Genomic DNA, 23,454 nt, shown 5'->3' on the forward strand with positions numbered 1-23,454 from the left:
TTGGAGAAAAGAAGGCCAAGAGGTGACTTGAAAGAGGTATTCAAGATCCTGAGGGGTATGGATGGGGTAAATAGTGAGAAACTGTTTCCACTTAAGAGATCATCAAGAACTAGAAGGCACAGATTCAAATTAATTGGCAAAAGGAATAAAAGTGATGTGAGGAAAATTTTTTCCACCCAGAGGATGGTCGGAGCCTGGAACGACCTTCCTGAAGGGTGGTGTAGGCAGCATCGACCAAGGTATTCAAAAGGGAATTGGATTGCTATCTGAAAAGGGAGAATGTGCAAGGTTACGGGGATAAGGCAGGGGAGTGGGCTAGGTAGAATGCTCTTTCAGAGACCCAGTGCAGACTCAATGGGTCGAACGGCCTTCTTCTGCACTGTAAAGATTCTGTGATTCTGAGAGCAGATAGTTATCGAGGTACATAGATAAAGTGCATCTATGTGACATATATAATCAGTGTGGGGAAATATGAAGTTATCCAGTTTAGGATCCAAGAAAGATAAATTAGATTGTTTTTTTAAAAAATGGTTTGCGACCAAAAGCTATGGAGGATCAAAGGAATTTGTGCAAGTCACTGAAAGTGGGTGGGCATTATAAAAATGTGATCACAAAGGCGAATGAAATATTGGTCTTTTTCCCAAAGGAGCTTGAATACAAAAGTGAGGAAGTGATGCTTCAGTTGTAGAAAGTTTCAGTCAGACCCCATCACGGAGCAATGAACTCGGTTTTGGACATCAAATTTCAGGAAAGTTATTACAAAAGCAAAATACTGGAAATGCTGGGAATCTGAAACAAGAACAGAAAATGCTGGAAATACTCAACAGGTAAGGCAGCATCTGTGGAGTGAAAAAGAGTTAACATTTCACATCAATGGTTTTTCATCAGAACGGATGAAAGCACATCAACATTAACTCCAGAGATAAAAACAAAAAACTGCGGATGCTGGAGATCCAAAACAAAAACAGAATTACCTGGAAAAACTCAGCAGGTCTGGCAGCATCGGCGGAAAAGAAAAGAGTTGACGTTTCGAGTCCTCATGACCCTTCAACAGAACTTCTGTTGAAGGGTCATGAGGACTCGAAACGTCAACTCTTTTCTTCTCCGCCAATGCTGCCAGACCTGCTGAGTTTTTTCAGGTAATTCTGTTTTTGTTCAACATTAACTCCGTTTTTCTCTCCACAAATACTACCTGATCTGTTGAGTATTTCTAACATTTTCTGTTTCTATTTCAGGAAACCTATATTGTCCTTGGAAGGAATACTTGCAGATTCACCAGAATTATGCTGAAACTTGAAGGGTTAAATTATGAAGATGGGTCAAGTCAAATTGACTTGTATTACCTTGAATTTGTCGCCGACATTTTTCTATTCATTCACAGGATGTGGGCTTCACTGGCTGGGCCAACATTTATTGCCCATCCCAAGTTGCCCTTAAGGTGGTGGTGAGCTGCCTTCTTGAACCACTACAGTCCTTGTGGCGTAGGTACATCCACAGTGCTGTTAGGGAGGGAGTTCCGAGGTTTTGACCCAGCGACAGTGAAGGAACAGCAATATATTTCCAAGTCAGGATGGTGGGTGACTTGGAGGGGAACTCCCAGATGGTGGTGTTCCCAACTATCTGCTGCCCTTGTCCTTCTAGATGTTAGCGGATGTGAGTTTGGAAGGTGCTGCCTAAGGAGCCTTAGTGAGTTTCTGTAGTGCATCTTGTAGACGGTACACACTGCTGCCACTGTGCGGCGATGGTAGAGGGAGTGAATGTGGTGCCAATCAATCGGGCTGCTTTGTCCTGGACAATATCAAGCTTCTTGAGTGTTGTTGGAGCTGCACTCATCCAGGCAAGCGGGGAGCAGTCCATCACACTTGTGACTTATAGATGGTGGAGAGGTTTTGGGGAGTAAAGGGGAGAGTTACTCAATCGCAGGATTCCTAGCCTCTGACCTGCTCTTGTAGCCACTGTATTTATATGGCTGGTCCAGTTCAGTTTCTGGTCAATGGTAACCCCCAGGATGTCGATGGTGGGGGATTCAGTGATGGCAATGCGATTTAACATCAAGGGTTAGATTCTCTCTTGTTGGAGATGGTCATTGCCTGACACTTGTGTGGCCCAAATGTTACTTGCCACTTGTCAGCCCCAGCCTGGATATTGACCAGTTCTTGCTGCATTTAGACATAGACTGCTTCAGTATCTGAGAAGTTGTGAATGGTGCTGAACATTGTGTGATCATCAGCGAATATCCCCACTTCTGGCCTTATGGTGGCAGGAAGGTCATTGTCGAAGCAGCTGAAGATGTTTGGACCAAGGACACGACCCTGAGGAACTCTTGCAGTGATGTCCTGGAGCTGAGATGACTGACCGCCAACAACCACAACCATCTTCCTTTTCACTAGGTATGACGCCAACCAATGGAGAGCTTTCCCCTTGATTACCATTGACTCCAGTTTTGCCAGGGCTCCTTGATGTTACACTCAGTCAAATATGGCCTTGATATCAAGGGCAGTCATTTTCACCTCACCTCGGGAATTCAGATTTTTTGTCCATGTCCGAACCAAGGCTGTAATTAGGTCAGGAACCGAGTAGCCCTGGCGAAACCCAGACTGGGCATCAGTGAGCAGGTTATTGCTAAGCAAGTGCCACTTGATAGCACTGTTGATGACCCCTTCTGATACTTTACTGATGACTGAGAGTAGATTGATGGGGCGGTAATTGGGCAGGTTGGATTTGCCCTCCTTTTCGTGTACAGGGCATACCTGGGCAATTTTCCACATAGCCGGGTAGATGCCAGTGAAGTAACTGTACTGGAACAGTTCTGGAGCACAAGTCTTCAGTACTATTGCCAGAATATTGTCAGGGCCTTCAGCCGATTCTTGATATCACATGGAGTGAGTCGAATTGGCTAAAGACTGGCATCTGTGATGGTGGGGGCCTCTGGAGGAGGCCGAGAAGAATCATCCACCTGGCACTTCTGGCTGAAGGTTGAATCAAATGCTCCAGCCTTATCTTTTGCACTGATGTGCTGGGCTTCCCCATCATTGAGGATGGGGATATTTGTGGGGCCTCCTCCTCCAGTGAGTTGTTTAATTGTCCACCACCATTCACGACTGGATGTCTTCCTTTTTCCTCATCCAAGGATTCCCAACTGAGCAGTTGACAGAGCCCTCCAACATGTCCAATCCATTTCATGTGCCTCTGTTCTCAGCCCTTCCCCTCCCTCCCAGAACCATGATAGGTTTCCCCTTGCCCTCAGCTTCCACCCCACCAGCCTCTGTATTCAATGGGTCATTCTCTGCCATTTCTGGCAGCTCCAGCATGATGCTATCCCCAAACACATCTTCCCCTGTCCTCCCCTTTCAGCATTCCGTAGGGACCGTTCCCTCCATGACGCCCAAGTCCTCTCATCAGTCCCTTTAACACCCCGTCCCTTCCCTATGGCACCTTTCATGCAAGGGTAGGAAATGCAGCACCTGCCCTTTCACCTCCTCCTGTCTCACTGTCCAAGGCCCCAAACACTTCTTCTAAGTGAAACAGTGGTTAACTTGTACTTCTTTCAACTTAGAATACTTTTTATTCGTTCATGGGATGTGGGCATCGTTGGCTAGGCCAGCATTTGTTGCCCTAATTGCCCTTGAGGCGGTGGTAATGAGCTACCTTCTTGAACTGCTGCATTCCATGTGGTGTAGGAATACCTACAGTACTGTTAGGAAGGAAGTTCCTAACTGTATTCGCTGCTCACGATGTGGTCTCCTCTACCTTAGAGAGGCCAAGTGCAGACTGGGTGACTGTTTTGAGTAACATCTCTATTAAGTCTGCAAGCATGATCCCGAGCTTCCAGTTGTTGTCATTTTAATTCTCTATCTCACTCCCATGCTGACCTGTCTATGACCTGCAACAATCTTCTAGTGAAGCTCAACGCAAGCTCATGGAACAGCATCTCATCTTTCATCTCGGCACTCTACAGCCTTCTGGACTCAACCCTGAGTTCAACAATTTTAGATCATAACCACTGCCTTCATCCTGTTCTATGTTTTGTTCCCCCTTTTTTGTTTTTCTGTATCGGTCTTTGTCTTGTTTCTTTCTTTATCCCTTTATGTTGCATTCAGTTGTCTTTTACGTAGCAATTCACACCTCATTTGGAGATAACCATACCCTTATATCAATTACCACTCTCTTTGGCTCTTGCTTCATGAAACCTTTTTTATTTAATCTCATCCACCGTCCACCCTATTACAGACCTTCTCTTTTGTTCCCCCTGCTTTCTCCCCCTTCCACTGGCTTAAAACTCTCATCGATCCTGATGAAAGGTAATTTGGTCTGAAATGTTAACTCTGCTTCTCTCCACAGATGCTGCCTAACCCTCTCAGTTTTTCCACTTTTTTTGTTCTTATGTTCACAAGCACACTCAGGAATATTAAACATACCAGAAAATAATATGTTCTACAAGATCACATTTAACCAGCACAAATAGCTCATATTTCAAGAAGTTCAGGACAGTTCCAGTTGTCAGTAAGGAAAAATATTTTTCCTCATTAAAAAATAACTATATTTTAATTATAAGGAGACAAACTCACTGTGAATTCAGCGAGGGAACATTAACAGAAGACTTTTTAGTTTGAGTGAATTTTGCCATGTTACTTCTCATCAGTATTATGTTCTTTCTTATCAATGCTAAACTCAACAGATCAAATGTGTAATGTTGTACTTGTTAGGCTTATTTGCTGCAAAATGCTTGCATAAACAAGCAGCACAACATTGCAGAGATCCATGTCAAGTAAGTGGATTTATAGAGCTATTGCTGCAGTTTTCAGTGTTACCTTACCTAAGGTCCATCTGTTTAATGTGAGTCATTCGACCCAGTGTTTCCATTACCAGTGTCTGTAAATGGTTTCCAGCCATGCTGAGCTTATCCATGGCTGTTAAAATTTCGCACACTGATGGGATCACTTTGAAGTCATTGAAGGACAAGCCAAGATGGGTCAGCTGTTGCAGATTTCCCAATTCTGAAGGCAAGCTCTGGAGACAATTCCCATCCAGAATAAACGTCTGAAGACTTGGAATGGAAAGAAATCATAATAAGTCTCGCCTATAAGTTCTGTGCATACAATGTCTTCATTTTTGTTTATATATGCTACGTGCCCACTTCTAACAAAAAACATTACACAACTTTTTGGGTATAAAAGGAAGGGGGAATACTGGACATGCCAAACTTAATTTACAGATTCCTGACTTGGATCTTTAAAATATTGAGCAGCTTGTAAAGGTGAAAGAGGACACTATCATATAAATATCTATTAATGTAATACAAACTGAAGGAAAATGAAGAGAGGTCTTTCAGATAATGAAAGGGCTTCACAGGGTAAACATAAAGAAAATGTTTCCACTTGTGAGGGTGTCCAAAAACTAGAAGTCATAAACATAAGATAGTCGCTAATAAATCCAGTAAGAAACTAAGGAGAAACCTGTGGTAATAATGTGTAGTGTGCTACCTTTGGAAGTAGTTGAGGCAAATACAAAAGATTTAATCAAGGGGATTAGATAAGCACAAGGGACAAAAGAATAGAAGGATAGAGTTAGATGAAGAGGGTTAGGTGGAAGTGCATGTGGAGAAAAAAAATATTGGAATAGACAAGTTGAGCCAAATAGCATATTTGTTTTGCAGACCCTGTAACCACGTAATCCAAAAAAAATTAAAAAGCTAAACACCAATTAAAGTATTTCTGCAGGACTTCCTCAATCCATTAGGATTTGCAGAATTATGGGAGAAAATTGGTCAAAGAATATCAAAACCACTAGGTCCAATTTAAATTAGAACATAATTTACAGCAAAGCTTTGCTTCAGGTTCTATGAATATCAAAGAAAAGATATAAAATAGTGTTGAAAAAAGAAGTGAAGTAGAAGGATGTGAAACAGGTAAATTGGGCAACTGATATAAATGTATGTTATTATGTTTGAAATAGAATCTGTGAAAACATATTGCATTTGCAAGTTTGGGAAGATATAGTGAGAAATAAAATTGAATTACATCCGCCAGCTCAACGAAGATGAGAACTACTGTATGAAACAAATTCTTTACATTTTTGCTAGTCTGTCATATTATAATACTTACTTTTGCAGGTTTCCAATCTCCTCAGGGATGTTTTGAATCCTGTTACAGGAGAGGTTGACTTCCGTAAGAGTTGAAATTTCACACAAAGATGCTGGAAATGTTGTCAGTTTATTATTCGACAGGTTCAGACTTTTCAGCTGAGTAAACCTACATTAAAAGAAGTTAAACAACTTAGTCACTAGAGTTTTGGTTGAATTTCATTGAATAGGCTTATTCATGTTATCTTGCGCCTGCACATATTTCTTGCTTTGTAATCCCCAATTCCTGTACCTGCCACTTCTTTATCACAGTCCCTTAATTCCAATCCACTTTGTTGATTGTTCAAAGCAGAAAAAGATAGGTAACATGCAATTCAAGAGTGAGAAATAAGGCTAGAAAATTACCAGTGAGATACATACATACAAACATACGAATTAGGAACAGGAGTAGGCCATTTGGCCCCTCGAGCCTACTCCACCATTCTATAAGAACATAACTGATCTGATTTTAACCTCAACTTCAGATTCCTTCCTAACCCCAATAACCTTTCACCCCTTGCTTATCAAGAATCTATCTACCTCTGCCTTAAAGATATTCAAGGACTCTGCCTCAACCACCTTTTTAGGAAGAGAATTCCAAAGTCTCACAATCCTTGGAGTAAAAAAAAAATCCTTATATCTGTCCTAAATGGACCACCCCTTATTTTCAATAGTGACCACGAGTTCTAGCTTCTCTCAGGAGGAAACATCCTATTCACAATCACCTTGTTAAGTTCCCTCAGGATCTTTTATGATTCAATCAAGTCACCTCTTACCCTTCTAAACACCAGTGGATACAAGCCTAGCCTGTCCAGCTTTTCCTCATAAGGCAACCTGCCCACTCCAGGTATTAATCTAGTAAACCTTTTCTGAACTGTTTCTAAAGCATTTACATCTATCCTTAAATAAGCAGATCAATACTGTACACAGTACTCCAGATATGGCCTCAATGCCTTGCATAACTGAAGAATAACCTCCTTATTCTTGTATTCAATTCTCCTTGCAATAGACGATAACATTCTATTGGCTTTGCTAACTGTTTGCTGCACTTGCATACTAACTTTTGCGATTCATGCACTAGGACACTCAGATCCCTCAATCTCAGAGGTCTGCAATCTCTCACTGTTTTGATAAAATTCCTTTTTTATTCGTCCTGCCAAAATGAACCACCTCACATTTTCCTACATTATAATCCATTTGCCAGATCTTTGCCCACTCACCTAACCTATCTATCTATATCCTTTTGAGGCTCCTTTTCTCCTCTTCACAACTTATTTTCCTACCTATCTTGGTGTCATCAGCAAATTTAGCATCCGTACTATCAGTCCCTTCACCCACATCATTTATATAAATTGTAAAGAGTTGAGGTCCCGGTACTGATCCCTGTAGCACTTTTAAGGACTTATATTGGTAGGTTCTTCTGACTGCCCATTCATAACTGAATCATCAACAGTTTGGCAGTGAATTAGGGATTCCTTGGTACTACCTCATTAACACGTTGCTTTATCGAGGAGCTATTCAATTAAGATATTTCTGTTGATGTTGTACAGCTAAAGTTGTTTGATAAAATACATTTATGACAACTGGAAAAAAGTTTATTATAATAGGTAAGACAGGTATTATGCTGGACAGACAGCTGATAAAATTCAAATAACAAAAGGGTCCTTTTAATAGGAATAGTTTAAAAGGGGCCTGTATATGAATATCATTCCTTAACACAGTGGGCTGAGACGATTACTGTTCATGGCTGACTTAGATGGAACCATTCAAATTCCCCAGTGACATAAAAAATGTGCACAATTGAAACAAAATCAACACTTTGTAGGCCAATTTAGACAAGGTTGCACTGTTTAGATATCGAGTACAAAACAGAAAGTATCCATTACTTAGGCTACATAAGGCTCCACTGCAAGCAAACAAACAAAATCCTCTGGATTTGGTTGTCACTGCATTTATTGCTCATACTTAGTTGCCGTTGAGAAGACGAAGCTGGGCCATTTTTTTCAACCCATGTGGCGAAGATGTTCCCACAACATTGCTCTGTGACAGTTTTATCCAACTGAGTGATTTGCTGGGCCAGTTCAAGGGCCATTTAACAGTCAACCATGTTGGCGTGGGATTGGAATCACATTTTGGCTAAATCAGTTACATACACCAGGTTTCTTTCCCCAAAAGACTTTTGTGAACCAGTTGGGTATTTATGATAATCTGACGGCTTCACAGCCATGTTTAGTGGCACCAGCTTTATATTTCCATTTGGTTAAAATGCTGAATTCAAACTGATGTGTTAGTAACATTAGTTCAAATTCCAACACAAGCACTATACTACCATATGGCTACATTGGAGAGACCAAACGTAAACTGGGCGACCGCTTTGCAGAACACCTGCGGTCTGTCCGCAAGAATGACCCAAACCTCCCTGTCGCTTGCCATTTTAACACTCCACCCTGCTCTCTTGCCCACATGTCTGTCCTTGGCTTGCTGCATTGTTCCAGTGAAGCCCAACGCAAACTGGAGGAACAACACCTCATCTTCCGACTAGGCACTTTACAGCCTTCCGGACTGAATATTGAATTCAACAACTTTAGGTCGTGAGCTCCCTCCCCCATCCCCACCCCCTTTCTGTTTTCCCCCTTCCTTTTTTTTCTCCAATAAATTATATAGATTTTCCTTTTCCCACCTATTTCCATTATTTTTAAAAAAATTTTTTTTAAAATCTTTTATGCTCTCCCCACCCCCATTAGAGCTATACCTTGAGTGCCATGCCATCCATTCTTAATTAGCACATTCGTTTAGATAATATCACCAACTTTAACACCTATGTGTTCTTTTGTTCTATTGTTGTTGACATCTTTTGATGATCTGCTTCTATCACTGCTTGTTTGTCCCTACAACCACACCCCCACTCCACTTCTCTCTCTCTCTCTCTCTCCGCCCCCCACACACACACCTTAAACCAGCTTATATTTCAACTCTTGGACTCAAACTCAAGTTCTGTCGAAGGGTCATGAGGACTCGAAACGTCAACTCTTTTCTTCTCCGCCGATGCTGCCAGACCTGCTGAGCTTTTCCCAGGTAATTCTGTTTTTGTTTTTGTTTTGGATTTCCAGCATCCGCAGTTTTTTTGTTTTTATGGCTACTTGGTGTATTGTGTCCAATTTTAGATTTCATACAACAATCCGACATGGCCCGAACACTGCCTTAGGCTGATGCAGTTCGGCATTCTTTATGACCCTAAGCCAAGCTTCCAACCACACGTACTCTTGTATTACCAAGACCACCAACTTCCCATTTGCTGCTGAAGCTCTCATGATGCTTCTGACTGCAGACTTGACAATTCCAATTCTCTCCTGGCCAGCCTCCCTCTATGAACTTGAGCTCATCAAATACTCTGCTGCCTGTATTCTAACATGCCCCAAATCCCATTCATTGATCACAATGACCTTTAGTTCACAAACCTGTCGAATTTAAAATCCTCACCCTCACATTCAAATTCTTCCATGGCTTATCTCTGTAACCTCTTCCATCCTCTCCCAGCTCTACAATCATCTGAAAGCTTGGCAGACCAATTCTGACCTCATATGCATCTCCAATTTCCTTCTCCCACATCACTGGTGGTTGCGCCTTCAGCCAGCTGGGCCATAAGCTTTCGATTTCTCTCTGTAAGCCTCTCCTCCTTTAAGACTCTACTTAAAACTTACTTCTTTTAAACAAAGTACTTGGTCACTCAATCACGATGTCTGTTTCTTTGGCGTGGTCAATTTCTTTATCTGATAATGCTTTTGTGAGTACCCTTCAGATGTTTAGTACCTTAAAAGCAATATATATATATTATATTTATTAAATCAGGACTTGGAGTTCCTGAACTCCTGCTCTCCAACGGGGTAAATGCAGTTTTCATAACAAATGGGCAACCTATGTTCTGCAATGATGTCCCCTAAGTTCTAGAGTCCCCCATGAGGTGAAATATCGTCTCAGCATCAACTATGTTAAGCCCCCTTCAAATCTTAGATGTTTCAATAAAATCATCTCTCATCTTCTAAATTCCATTAAGTATTTGCCCAACCTTTCCTCAAAGCAACCCTTCACCCCAGCAATCAAACTTGTCAGCTTTCTCTAAACTGGCTCCAATAGGAGTATATCCCTCCCTCCTTAAATAAAGGGCCAAAACTGTACGCAGTACTTTAGGAGTGGTCTTACCAACGCTCTGTAGAGTTGTAGCAAGACTTCCCTACTTCTATACACCAACCCCTTGTAATAAAGGCCAACATTCCATTTGCCTTCTGTTATGACCCAGCAGTTGGTAAAGCTGAGTTATTTAAAAATCCCAAAGGGAAACTTTAAACAACTGCCATAACCTATATTTTTAGTAGTATGTTTGAGATGCAGTTCTAAATTCAGGAATCAGTTCTCGAGACATTTTAGATCAAAATACATGAGGCATTTATTAACTTTACTGAAGTTAAATATATACACAGGCTACACATGGCTACAAATTACTCCTATCATAACTTTTAACAAATTCCCAAACTAATCTCCACTAAGGCAACAGCAACCTTTAGACTTTAAGCAGATACCAGGCAAAGAATTTTCACCTTACAAATTCAAAATGAGGTTCCCTTTCACTTTGGTTCCTTTTGCAGACACAGGCTCACAGGCTTTGATCTTACATTGTCTCTGCCGTGCACACACAAAACTGCCCTCTGATATACCTAGCACATCTCATTGAACGTAAATTCTCATTGTATCACCAGCCCCTTTGAACTCCATCTCTTCTAATAAAACCCCTTTCATAGTACCAATTTTATTAGTAATATAAACATTGCTTGGTCTCTGTTGGCTTGGTGCTCCATTCAACAAATTGCAAATGCACTCTACATTGCTTACATCTTAAAACTAGTATACAGCAAAGCACCCAGACTAGCTGGCTTTAATCCAATTAAGACACACCCACAGGTCAAACCTCTACTTTAAAACAAAAATTCCCAATAATGTTACATATATTAATAGCTTCATGACACTTCCTAATTACTTGTTGTACCTGCATGCTAACTTTTTTAATTTTACATATGAGGATACCCAGATCCTTCTGTACCGCAGCTGTCTGTAGTTTCTCTCCATTGTTTTCCTATTTCTCCTACCAAAATGGATAACTTGGCATTTTCTCACTTTATACTCCATCTGCCAAATTTTTGTCCACTCACATAACCTACATATGCCTTTGTAGACTCTTTGTATCCACCTCACACCTTGCTTTCCCACCTATCTTTGCACTGTCAGCAAAAAAAGAGGACCTCATCAGCCAGTTTACTGTAGCCCCCTGCTCCCAGTAATAGTGTTCCTCTGGCTCTCTCTCTCTACTCTGAGAAGTAATCTATTCATGAAAAATCATTTGTTTTAAGCCCTTTTAGTCTGGCTTAGGCTTCCAGCTGATTTACGTTGAAGTTAGCTCTATTTGGAGGACTGCTACTGAGGGAATATCTTCTCCTAGCAGTCACTAGGAAAGCAATCAAAATATTATCTTTGGTTCATCCTCATATTCCATGCTGCTTACATCTCTTCATTTACCTTCTTACTGTTGCTCTACTAAAACACTTAACTTACTGTTAGGTCTTATGTCTCCCATTAGAGATTTTACTTCTTTGACCTTCAGTTCAACCTCTTCTGTTTCTTATATTTTGTACGTATCCCAGTGAACTCCTTCACCTTTTTCCCTACAGAATTTATATATGTTATTCTTCCTTGGTTTTGAATAATTTGATAATTCATTTAGCCCTGACTTAAGCCTTGCTGTTTTCCTCCTTTGTTAGCCAGAATACCTGTCAGTTGCAGGCAGCAATGATACCCCACTGCAGTTTCTCCTCCTTGCAGCTGACAAGCTCCTGACACTGTGTGGGACCCATGTAGCATTTGGGGAAAAAAATTACTGAAGTGCTACCGACTAATTGTAGTTTAAAGTATTTTAATTGGCTACTCACTACTGCCAGACAGGTAGCTGTTGCCTCTGGAAGTCCACCTCCAGGAATAGCTTGTACAGGAGGGAACAAGATATGTTTCTTTGTTTTTTTCTTTCAGTTATAAACCCCTCCCAGGACACTGCATTGTTAGACAGTGGCTGAATGATATACAAAGCTTTATTGTTGTCTGGATGGGTTAAATTAAATGGTCTAAGTTAAGTTTACAGATTCCCTCTGTGCCTCTCTTGGCATTTTCCAAAGAGCTGACCTGCCTCCTCACAAGCAGCAACCCCAAATGCCTCATCCCACTCGCTCATTGACCTTCCCACAAGGCCACCAGCTGGGGGTTGACTTTGCCAATCACTGTCCAACTCACCCTTCCCATGCTAAGCCTATGGCCTCCGGCAGAGATCCACTATCACCAACCGTCTCTGCTTCTCTCTCCAAAATTTCCATTCACTCACGAACAAAGTTCTTGCAATCCATGAGTTTACTACAGCTGATTTCATGAACATCATTGGCCTGGGCAGAAACCTGGTTGAAGAGTGATGACACCTTCCCCCATCTGTCACCACTTACCTTGTCCAGACCATTGCATTGGTAGTGTGGCTCTTATAAGTAAATCTCACCTTGCTCTGTGTCCCCTTACTCCTCCCCAGCAATTTCTCCTCCTCTGAGCATCTAACCTTATTTCACCCCTCTCACCACTTATTTAAAATACTGGTTCCATACCCCTCACACCCAAGTGCCATGCCAATTTTCTTAAGGAGCATTTTTACTGCTTTTCTCCCTCAGTCTCTGCTTCGAGCAACTTCTCATCCTCAGTAATTTTAACTTTTATCTCAATTCATCATGTTCTCTCCCCTCTGAGTTCATGTCCTCCTATCTATCCCTTAATGTAAACACTCCAAACCATATTCACAGCCACTCACTTGGCCATGCCATCTCACGTGGCTTCAATACCCTCATAGTATAAATCACAGATAAGACCATCTCTGATCACTTCTTTGTATCACTCTCCACCCACATCCCTCTGAACCCCACTTCTGGAAAAAAAACTCTTCTGTATTCACTTAGAGCGGCACTCTCAAATTCCCAATTCTCTCTTCAAAGTGTCAGATATTAAAACTGCTAAGCAGCTTGCTGATGAAGGCAATAATGCTCAAGTTAAAGCTGATATATCCCACTACTAATTTATTCATTTAATCACCAACTTTAATCTCATGTTTTATTTTTTTAAAAAGATATAAAGGAAAGATGATCTCAAGCCACAGAAAATAACAATCTGGTCTAATATTTGTACAACCTAATATTGGTGATCCTGCGACAACAGATTGTGCAGCATTGATGACTAAAATGATTGGGTAGGGCAGGCAGCTATAAGTTTATAAGGATTACAGATTCCCAATAAAAGACTTATTGGGATGTTTCAGGTAATCTTTAGTGAGAATCACAATGAGAACATATTTCCAAAACTGTTTAAAATTTCATTGTAGTTTTACTATTACTAGGTTGATCAATTTATCCTTCTGAAATCATAAAGCGTTCAATTTTTAGACCGAGTGTTTCATATATTTTTGCATGACAATTCTTGTCCTGTTACATTTTTGCCACTTAACCAAAATATTGGAAATAATGTGACAATAATTCAAAAAGGTGCAACTTAAGTGCTTATCAATTGTAGTTCATGTCGAAGTAGTACATGGCACTAAAATAATTGTTTTTCAACTCTGACCAAATTAGCAGTTGAATGTGTCAATGCACTCAGATGCAGCCTTGCAACTCTTACAGATGTTATCTGGGCAGTTACTAAGTTAGAGAGAGCCCATAACGTAGATTCAAGCAAAAAATAAGTTTCACTTGTCTCATGTCCATGCTCATTCCCTTCTCCCTCATTCTACCTGAAAACAATTTAACATTTGTGAGGCTTTCCTGATCACAGTTATAAACATTGCTATTGCTCTTATAAGCAGTGGCAACTCACCACAATGTTTATAAAGAGAGAGAAATGCAACAGTTGGCAATAGTCCACTTTCATGCCAATCATGAGACAAATGCAGGCACATTAAACAAAACCAGCAAAGGCAGAAAAGCTGCCTTCAACAACAGGTTTTCAACACTTTGCATACTGCAACACCAACCATGATCAAGACTGATCTGCATTCAGAAGGAGAAGCTTGGGTCTAGGTGAGAAAAAGGCACAAAAAACTCCAAAAGTAGACATGTTTTTACCAAATAAAGTTAGAAGTCAGTTTCATTGTGGTGTTTAAATCATTCCGGTTTTTACACTCTGACATTTGAAAGCAAGATTATTTCTGTAACTTTACAGCAACTACTTATATTTATGTAACAGCTTTAACATAAAAAAGTCCCAAGGCACTTCGCAGGAACATTATAAAGCAAACATTTGTCACCGAACTAAATAATGAGGGATTAGGGCAGATGATCAAAAGATTCACCAACGAGGAAGATTTAAAGGAGTGCTTGAAAGGAGAACACAGAGGTAGAGATATGGAACTGTTTGGGAGGGCATTCCAGAGTTTAGGGCCTTGGCAACTGGAGGCATGGCTACCTATTGTGAATTGGGGTTGCTCAAAAAGCCAAAATTAGGTGAGTGTAGATAATTGAAAGCTGTGGGGCTGGAGGAGATTTTAGTTGCCTTATGTTTGCAGCTGTCCATTCAGCTGCCAAGGCCCTAAGCTCTAGAATTCCCTCTCAAAAATCTCCATCTCTATCTCTGCTTTCTCCTTTAAACTATCTCTTAGGCCAATCTTTTGTTAATCAGCCCTAATAGGGAAGGGTGAGCCATAGAGGGATTTGCAAAGGAGGACGAGAATATTAAAATTGATGCATTGCTTAACTCTGAGTCAATCTAGGTCAGTGAGAACAAGTATAAAATAAAAATGTTCTGCAGGACTATGTGCCCAGTTCTCAAAGAAATTGCTTCATGCAAACACTGGAACCCAGACTTGACAACACTTAAGTGAATGTAAATTGGCAAGAATAAGTGTTTCAAGAAAATGAAGTCTGTGCTACCATTGCAGGAGTCGTGTGCTTTTCAAGCATTAAGTATGATTAAGTATTGACAAATTATGACAACAAATTTCTGATGTTTCTGCATTTCTGGACATCATTTCATTACTGAACATTTAAACTTTCTTGCATTTGTTCTTTAAACAGATGACAATAAGGTATCCTAGGTCGGTTGCTATGCTTTTACGCAAATATTTGTAACTATGGGTGATTAAAGTTTTGCATTTCACAGAAGTCAACCCTGAAACAAAGAATGAATTAGTGGCTGAGCTCCACTTATTGTGCTTCATCTCAGTGACTACTATGCAGCTTGAGTACTTGCAATGTGCTAAATAGGAAGACGACAAAGAGCACCATAACTCATAAAATGAAACCTTTTGAATTCAACACTAGAATTGTGCTCTCCAAACTTTTTGAAGTGTAAATTCAAAAGGAATCCTGTGGGCTTAAAATATTGAGTACAAATTTACACCCATTTTGAACTGGTGTTAGTATGTAAAAAAATATTATGTTTGTTATGTCTTTTGAATGAGGGGGTGGGGCTTTTCAATGAGTGGCAGACAATCTGAATGAAAGCTCCAAAGATATGGTGGAAAAGATGGAGGAATTTTGAATGCTATGCAAAAGTAAGCACGAATCATTTACAGCTGAATTTTCTTGATCTTCTGTGCCAGAAGTCAATATTACCCCAGTTTCTGGGCACAAATTCAGGGCTAACAAATGTCAAGTGTGAAGCTAGTCTACAGCTGTATGCAGAATAAACTTTTGCTTCAGATAGAGACTGCAGAAATTATTTAATCTGTCAACTGTGATCTGTCAAAGACACTTCCTCTCAATTTCAGGGCTGGGGGGTGCTGGGGTAGGGTGGAGTGAGAAAATTCCAACAGATAACAGAACAGAGTCCTTCAGTATTCAATGGAAACCATTTTTCACAATTTTTTTTTTAAATGTTCTCTCATGCTATTTTTAAAAAAAGAGTTATATAGCATTCCAGTTACTATGCACAGGAGAACTGTTTCTCAATTCAAATGCTCCAGTCACTAAACATTGTCATCATACAACCTGTGCGAGAGAAACTTCAGTCAATTCCAGGAAGGCATCTTCTAAAGAAAATGCATAAAACTCATAACCTGATAAAGCAACACAAACTATAACTAAGATAAAAGCAAAATACTGCAGATGCTAGAAATCTGAAACAAAAACAGAAAATGCTGTTAAAACTCAACAGGTCTAACAGCATCTGTAGAGAGAAAGACAGAGTTAACGTTTTGAATCCGTCAGAGTCACACGAACTCGAAACGTTAACTCTGTCTTTCTCTCCACAGACGCTGTTGAACTGCTGAGTTTTTCCAGCATTTTTTGTTTTTGTTACAAACTATAACTACCTGGTTTTCTAATGGTCACAGCAACAAAGGAAAAGAAAAAAAGTATAAAGCTAAAAGAATAAAATAATGCAATCCTTTACTGAGAGGATTACAATAACTTCTAGTTAACTGAAAATAAAATCTACTTCATAAAACATAGCCACTCATCAGGAAGCATGTAGATCTTGATATACATCTTAAATAGTAAAATGCTCAAATTAAGAAATTTAACTCCAGTCACCTACATGTGTTGCATGTTGGTGAAAAGTCAAAGGATATCATTTCTGCAATGGACCTTGAAAAGTGTGGCAAGGGACTGGATGCAATTTAGATAAAGAACAAGGTTAAATATGTAATCTGAGCACTAAATGCAACCAATATTGCTGAGTTTGTCCCAGGTGTATGAAGTTTTCAAAAATATAACTCTTCCCCCATTCATTAACATCTGAACAGTTTTCTATTTAATCTGTACGGCTAGCGGAGATAAAACATCAATACAAAAGAAAAATACTGCAAATGTTGGAAATTTGAAAGAAAAACAGAAAATGCTGCAGCTCAGGCAACATTTATCGAGAGAATTATTTCAGGTCCTTTTGTCAGATCCACCTTCAAATCATAAATAATCTAGATAATCAGGTACAAGTCTTTCCAAGTGAGCTCGAGTATCTCAGGTATTTTAATAAATGTCTTTTCATCTTGGAAAATTGACGGTTAACTACAAATTGTATACACTGAATTTCCTAATGCATTACACAGAATGAGGTTATGTTGTTGGAAAAGGTGGGTTATTATGGCTGTCAGTGAATGAATCTGGAAAGAAACTTGTCCAACATGCCCCCAGAAATAGTGTATTTTGATTAGCATTTTCCTCACCCCAGCAGGTAGATAATTAAAATCAATCTGTTCCCTCACACATACCACGTGGGTAAATAAGCAATTCTTTCTGTGCAAGCGCTTCAATGGCCATCTGTTTAGGGTTGGATTTTACACTGGATACCAAGAATATACAAAAATTTAAGAAAACACTAAACATATTTGTATCTTCCTTTATCAAATATCTGCAACACAGTAGTGTTATCAAATTAGGCTTAAAATGTTCATAATCCCCCTAATTTTAAATAGTGTAGTTTCTGACATTCTGTTCGGACTTAGAAAGTTAAAACAACTCTAATTCAACAAATCAAAAAATGTAGCACTCAATCAATTAGAGCACATTACAAATTTAAATACCTGTTATTCCCCAGTAATCAGACTGCACAACTGTACCTGTATTCAATCATCTTGCTTGCCAATTATAGCTAACAAATGCATTTTTGCTTTCAAAGATACCTCAGAAAAAGCAGAGTTGATTCTTTAGCTTATTCTGATGTAATACACTCAAACAAGTTCCAATTAACTTTAAAAACTAATTGGCTGTGATTATCCATGAATGAGGTCTGGGTTTACAAACAGCAGGTTTCAACATGCTCTGTTATGTCCTGCATGCAATTGAAGTTCAAGCTTCTTACATAGGTCTCAATGGAAAACATTCTCATAAGCATTTCAAACAGAAAAGACAATTCTGAGAAAAGCCCAATTATTTTCTTAAATTATGTAATTTTTAATGCCTAATATAGTTTCAGTTGTAAGTACTCAGATTAGTGGAGAAACTAAGATGTCAAATAAAGGTCTCCAAATAACATTTCGAATAATTTTGCTGATCATGCTCAATTTGTTTTCATGCGGCCAAATTTTTACTGCGGGTGCATACCTAAAACGTTTGCTCTCTTTTTATCAGGAGATGCTGTCTGACCTACTTACTGGTTTCAGGATTTTGTTTTTCTTTGATTCCCGAAATCTGTAGTGTACTTGATTATCTAGATTATTTATGATTTCTGCACAATTTAAATGTAACTACCAAAAATTAATAGAACCATAAAAACTCAGCATGGTCCCAAACTGATTCCAACTTCAAATTCTCAATTACGACAATAGGAAGACAAAACTAAACCAGACTACGTTTTTTTAGACATAGAAAACTGTGCCACATACTCTCTTACATGTTTAGTTTTTCACACCACCCAAAGCACTGTATTTGCCATTCTCCCAAAGCACTTGTTTTCCATCTTGGTTCTCAACTTCAAATGCATTTAAAATCATGAAGGCTCCTATAATACTTTTCCATTATATCTCTGAATTATCTGAATTGTAGCGTGTGAGTTGCATTTTTCAGTTAAGTTGAGAAAATTCTCATATTTTTGAAGTAATTGCATAGGAAAATAGGGATGCTATTACGATCCCTGTGGAGACATTTAAAGAGATATTTGAAATCCGTGTTATTTATTAAGGGATGAAGTTACAAGATTCCACAGTTTAAACAAATGAATTTTACTACACAAGACTCAAGCAAAGCAAACACTACTAAATAAACAGTGTCTTAGGTGATTACTTATACTTTGCATTGAAAAGCACAATAAAACACAATCACATATACTTTAGACTAAAATTCTCAACTAAACCTCCTCTTTTATATTTTGACTTCCTCCAGAAAGTCTTTGGCTCCCCATCAAGTTCTTGAAGGTTATCCACTTTCTTAGGACTAACTCCAAACTTTACCACAGCTCCCTCATAAGGTTTGGGACTTTTCAGCCAAAGCCTGAATATCACTCATAATTCCTGCACAGTGATTTCAACAAAAAATTAGAAACACCTATCGTTTCTAATAACTCTATTCTATTTTGGTAGTACAGAATTTGAGAATTGCTAAAAAAGGCACTTTGCTGAAGCTTTTCGTCTTGCACTCATCAGGGCAATCGCAAGAATGCCAACGTCGGAAGCAACCACTTTATACTGTATGGGAAGACTTGCTGATTGGTTGGCAAGTGGACTCTGTTTGGTACAGGTGTTGCCGTGGAGAATGCAACAGTTAATGGTGACCTACAGTTAACTGCCAAGGATTCCTTGAAATTTAAACTAGGCAGCTTGACTCTGATTGGTCAAAGTATTGTCCTGAGGAATAAAGCAGCGAATGGCTATCACTTATTTTGTTTAGCTTAAACAGACACAACGTGTATACATATCCTTTCTATATGTGGAGAACAGGGCCCTGTGTATTAATATACGTAGCTTCCAGTACATGCAAATGCACCACACTGCAAGCCCAACTGACAATCTTAAATTAGTTGCCAGTGTAATCTTTAGTACACTGAAGAATATTTAGCAAATGTTGCCTGATCGCAGAATCACATCTAATGTTGGATACTGTGTTTTGAGTTTTGCAAGTGCGGACTAGTTGGGTATAGTCTGTAGCTTGCCCATTATGAACAGCGGAAGGGTTACACTGTTTGATATGATCTGACAATCTTTGGGATGTACAGCTGACATGCTTAGCAACTACTGGCACTGAAATTCATGGACCACATCAGGTCTGGCAGCTGTAGCTCTGAAGAAGAGTCATACAGACTCAAAATGTTAACTCTGTTTCTCTCTCCATAGATGCTGCCAGATCTGCTGAATTCTTCCAGCATTTTCTGTTTTTATTTAATATTTTCAGCATGCGCAGTATTTTGCTTTTAACCAATTTAAGCTTTTCAGTCGGGCTCACACACTTGCGTGTACTGGAAGCTAAATCTATTAATACACAGGGCCCTGTTCTTTACAGACCGAAAGAACACAAACACACATTGTGCCTGTTTCAGCTAAACAAAATAAGTGATAGCCATTCACTGGTTCAATCTTCAGATCAATGCCTTGACCAGTCAAGCTGCCTGATTTAAATTTCAAACAATGCTTGGCAGTTCACTGTCAGTTATTATTAACTGGTGCATTCTCCATGGCAATGCCCTTACCAATCAGAGATTACTTGCCAACCAATCAGCACTCTCTTCTCATATAGTGTAAAGTTGTTTCTTCCCTTGGCATTGGTATTCTTGAGATTGTTTTCAAGAGTAAAAGATGAAAAGCTTTGACAAATGTCTTTTTTCTGCCAAACTCTATTTTCCTGTCCATAGCTCTTGGTAAATTATTTTCCTCGGTTCTTTGAACTCAGGCCTAAACCTCAGCTCTAACCTTAAAGACCTTCTGGCTTCTCTAAGCTGGACTGCTCACCTCTCGGAGCGAAACATACAGATAAACTCCCCCCACAAAAGGGCAGTTCCTGCAAGGCATCTCCATGGCAACATGGCATAAGACCATAAGACATAGGAGGAGAAATTAGGCCAGTCGGCCCATTGAGTCTGCTTTGCCATTCAATCATGGCTGATAAGTTTCTCAACCCCATTCTCCCACCTTCTCCCCATAACCTTTAATCCCCTTACCAATCAAGAGCCTATCTATCTCGGTCTTAAATACACTCAATGAGCTGGCCTCCACAGCCTTCTGTGGCAATGAACTCCATAGATTCAGCACTGCCTGGCTAAAGAAGTTTCTCCTCATCTCTGTTCTAAAAGGTCTTCCCTTTACTCTGAGGCTGTGCCCTCGGGTCCTAGTCACTCCTACTAATGGAAACATCTTCCCCACGTCCACTCTACCCAGGCCTTTTAGTATTCTCTAAGTTTCAATCAGATCCCCCCTCATCCTTCTAAACTCCATCGAGTGCAGACCCAGAGTCCTCAAACATTCCTCCATATGTTAAGCCTTTCATTCCTGGGATCATTCTCGTGAACTTCCTCTGGACCCTCTCCAGAGCCAGCACATCCTTCCTGAGATACGGGGCCCAAAATTGCTCACAATATTCTAAATGTGGTCTGACCAGAGCCTTAGAAAGCCTCAGCAGCACAGCCCTGCTTTTATATTCTAGTCCTCTCAAAATAAATGCCAACATTGCATTTGCCTTCCTAACTACTGCTTCAACCTGCAAGTTAACCTTAAGAGAATCCTGGACTAGGACTCCCAAGTCCCTTTGCACTCCAGATTTCTGCATTCTCTCGCCACTTAGAAAATAATCTATGCCTCTATTCTTCCTACCAAAGTGCATGACCTCACACTTCCCCACGTATTCCATCTGCCACTTCTTTGCCCATTCTCCTAACCTGTCCAAATCCTTCTGCAGCCTCCCCGCCTCCTCAATACTACCTGTCCCTCCACCTATCTTTGTATCATCTGCAAACTTAGCCAGGATGCCCTCAGTTCCTTCATCTAGATCATTAATGTATAAAGTGAAAAGTTGTGGTCCCAACACTGACGCCTGTGGAACTCCTCTAGTCTCCGGTCGCCATCCTGAGAAGGAGCCCCTCATCCCCACTCTCTGCCTCCTGCCAGACAGCCAATCTTCTATCTAAGCCAGTACCTTGCCTCTAACACCATGGGCTCTTATCTTACTGAACAGCCTCCTGTGCGGCTCCTTTCAAAGGCCTTCTGGAAGTCCAAGTAGATAACATCCATTGGCTCTCCTTTGTCTAACCTACTCGTTACCTCCTCAAAGAATTCTAACAGATTTGTTAGGCATGACCTCCCTTTGATGAAACCATGCTGACTTTGCCCGATTTTACTATGCACTTCCAAGTATTCTGAAATCTCAGTCTTAATAATGGACTCTAAAATCTTACCAACGACCGAGGTCAGGCTAATCGGCCTGTAATTTCCTGTCTTTTGCCTCACTCCCTTCTTAAACAGGGGGGTTACATTAGCGATTTTCCAGTCCTCTGGGACCCTCCCTGACTCCAGTGATTCCTGAAAGATCACCACTAATGCCTCCACTATCTCTTCAGCTATCTCCTTCAGAACCCTGGGGTGTAATCCATCTGGTCTAGGGTATTTATCCACCTTCAGACCTTTCAGTTTTCCTAGCACCTTCTCCTTGGTAAAGGCCACCATACTCACCTCTACCCCCTGACTCTCTTGAACTTTGGGGATGTCACTCGTGTCTTCCACTGTGAAGACTGACACAAAGTACCTATTCAGTTCCTCCATCATTTCTTTGTTCCCCACTACTACTTCTCCAGCATCATTTTCCAGCGGCCCAATGTCCACTTCTGCCTTTCTCTTACCCTTTATATATCTAAAAAAACTCTTGCAATCTTCTTTTATATTACTGGCTAATTTTCCCTCATATTTAATTTTCTCCCTCCTTATTTCTTTTTTAGTTGACCAATGTTGGTCTTTGTAGGCTTCCAAATCCCCTGGTTTCCCACTGCTCTTCGCCGCATTGTATGCTTAGGCATACCTGGAATGTTCCAAATAGAAATGTATGTAAATTAACTCTTTACTTCAAAACCAATCCTCTTTACCCAGAGGCCTCCATGAATAATTAACCTTTTAACAAGGGCAGGACATTGCAGCTCAGGCACACTGACTCCAGTTTTCCAGCTAAGTGAGCCTACCTGCCATTTTGTAGCTCTCCCTCTTCTACTCTGACCTTATTAAATAAATACAGGTCACCCTGTGGGCCACCCAGATGGTCTGGCAATTTCTATAGTCCAGAATTTTAATTACTTTACCAATAAAAATTTAACCTCCCCAAAACCAAAAGTTTTTGCTAAAATATTAACATAAACCATGAAAATAGATGATTATACTTCAATATAATGTCTTTATAATATCAAAATTCTCAGAAAGTTAACTACAATTTCAACAAATTTTTTTCTACTTGTATTTGCTTATTTTTTGTTCCTACAATTTGTTTACGTTAGCCTTCAGCTGGCATGGTGCAGCAGTTTAGTTCACATGTTACAATTGGAACACCATTGAGTGGGATTCAATCAGTTATTTTACCCTTCTCTTTTCTCATTCACCTTCAAACGTGAAATGTGTTAAGAATGAGAGAGAAATAGGGAACGGTTCAAGAATGTACAACATGGGACAAATGGAAAAAAAATTACATAAATGTTTCAGATACCTGTTAAGATTGCAAAGTCCAGCATCAGCCTGCATAAAATTATGCCGTAGATTAAGATGAGTGATATCTTGACTAAAAAAGAGATACTCAGGAAGTTCCTCAAGGCTGTAACATGACAGATCAACTGTACCAATTCGCTGAGACACAACCTGCAAATAAATCAGT

At 39.9% G+C, this 23,454-nt stretch overlaps 1 protein-coding gene across 1 annotated transcript in view; it reads right to left on the reverse strand.

Moving 5' to 3' along the window:
- The window catches only part of LOC121279609 (PH domain leucine-rich repeat-containing protein phosphatase 2-like), a 152,087-nt gene that overhangs the window by 36,635 nt on the left and 91,998 nt on the right, over window positions 1-23,454 (reverse strand). Inside the window, exons 6-8 of the mRNA XM_041190771.1 lie at window positions 23,290-23,438; window positions 6,105-6,251; window positions 4,817-5,047 (exon numbers count right to left, since the gene is read on the reverse strand). Of these exons, the coding sequence (XP_041046705.1) occupies window positions 4,817-5,047; window positions 6,105-6,251; window positions 23,290-23,438 (527 nt within the window). The remainder of the gene's footprint in view (window positions 1-4,816; window positions 5,048-6,104; window positions 6,252-23,289; window positions 23,439-23,454) is intronic.

The sequence above is a fragment of the Carcharodon carcharias genome, chromosome 7 (assembly GCF_017639515.1).
Source record: "Carcharodon carcharias isolate sCarCar2 chromosome 7, sCarCar2.pri, whole genome shotgun sequence".
In the NCBI taxonomy this organism is placed as follows: Eukaryota; Metazoa; Chordata; class Chondrichthyes; order Lamniformes; family Lamnidae; genus Carcharodon; species Carcharodon carcharias.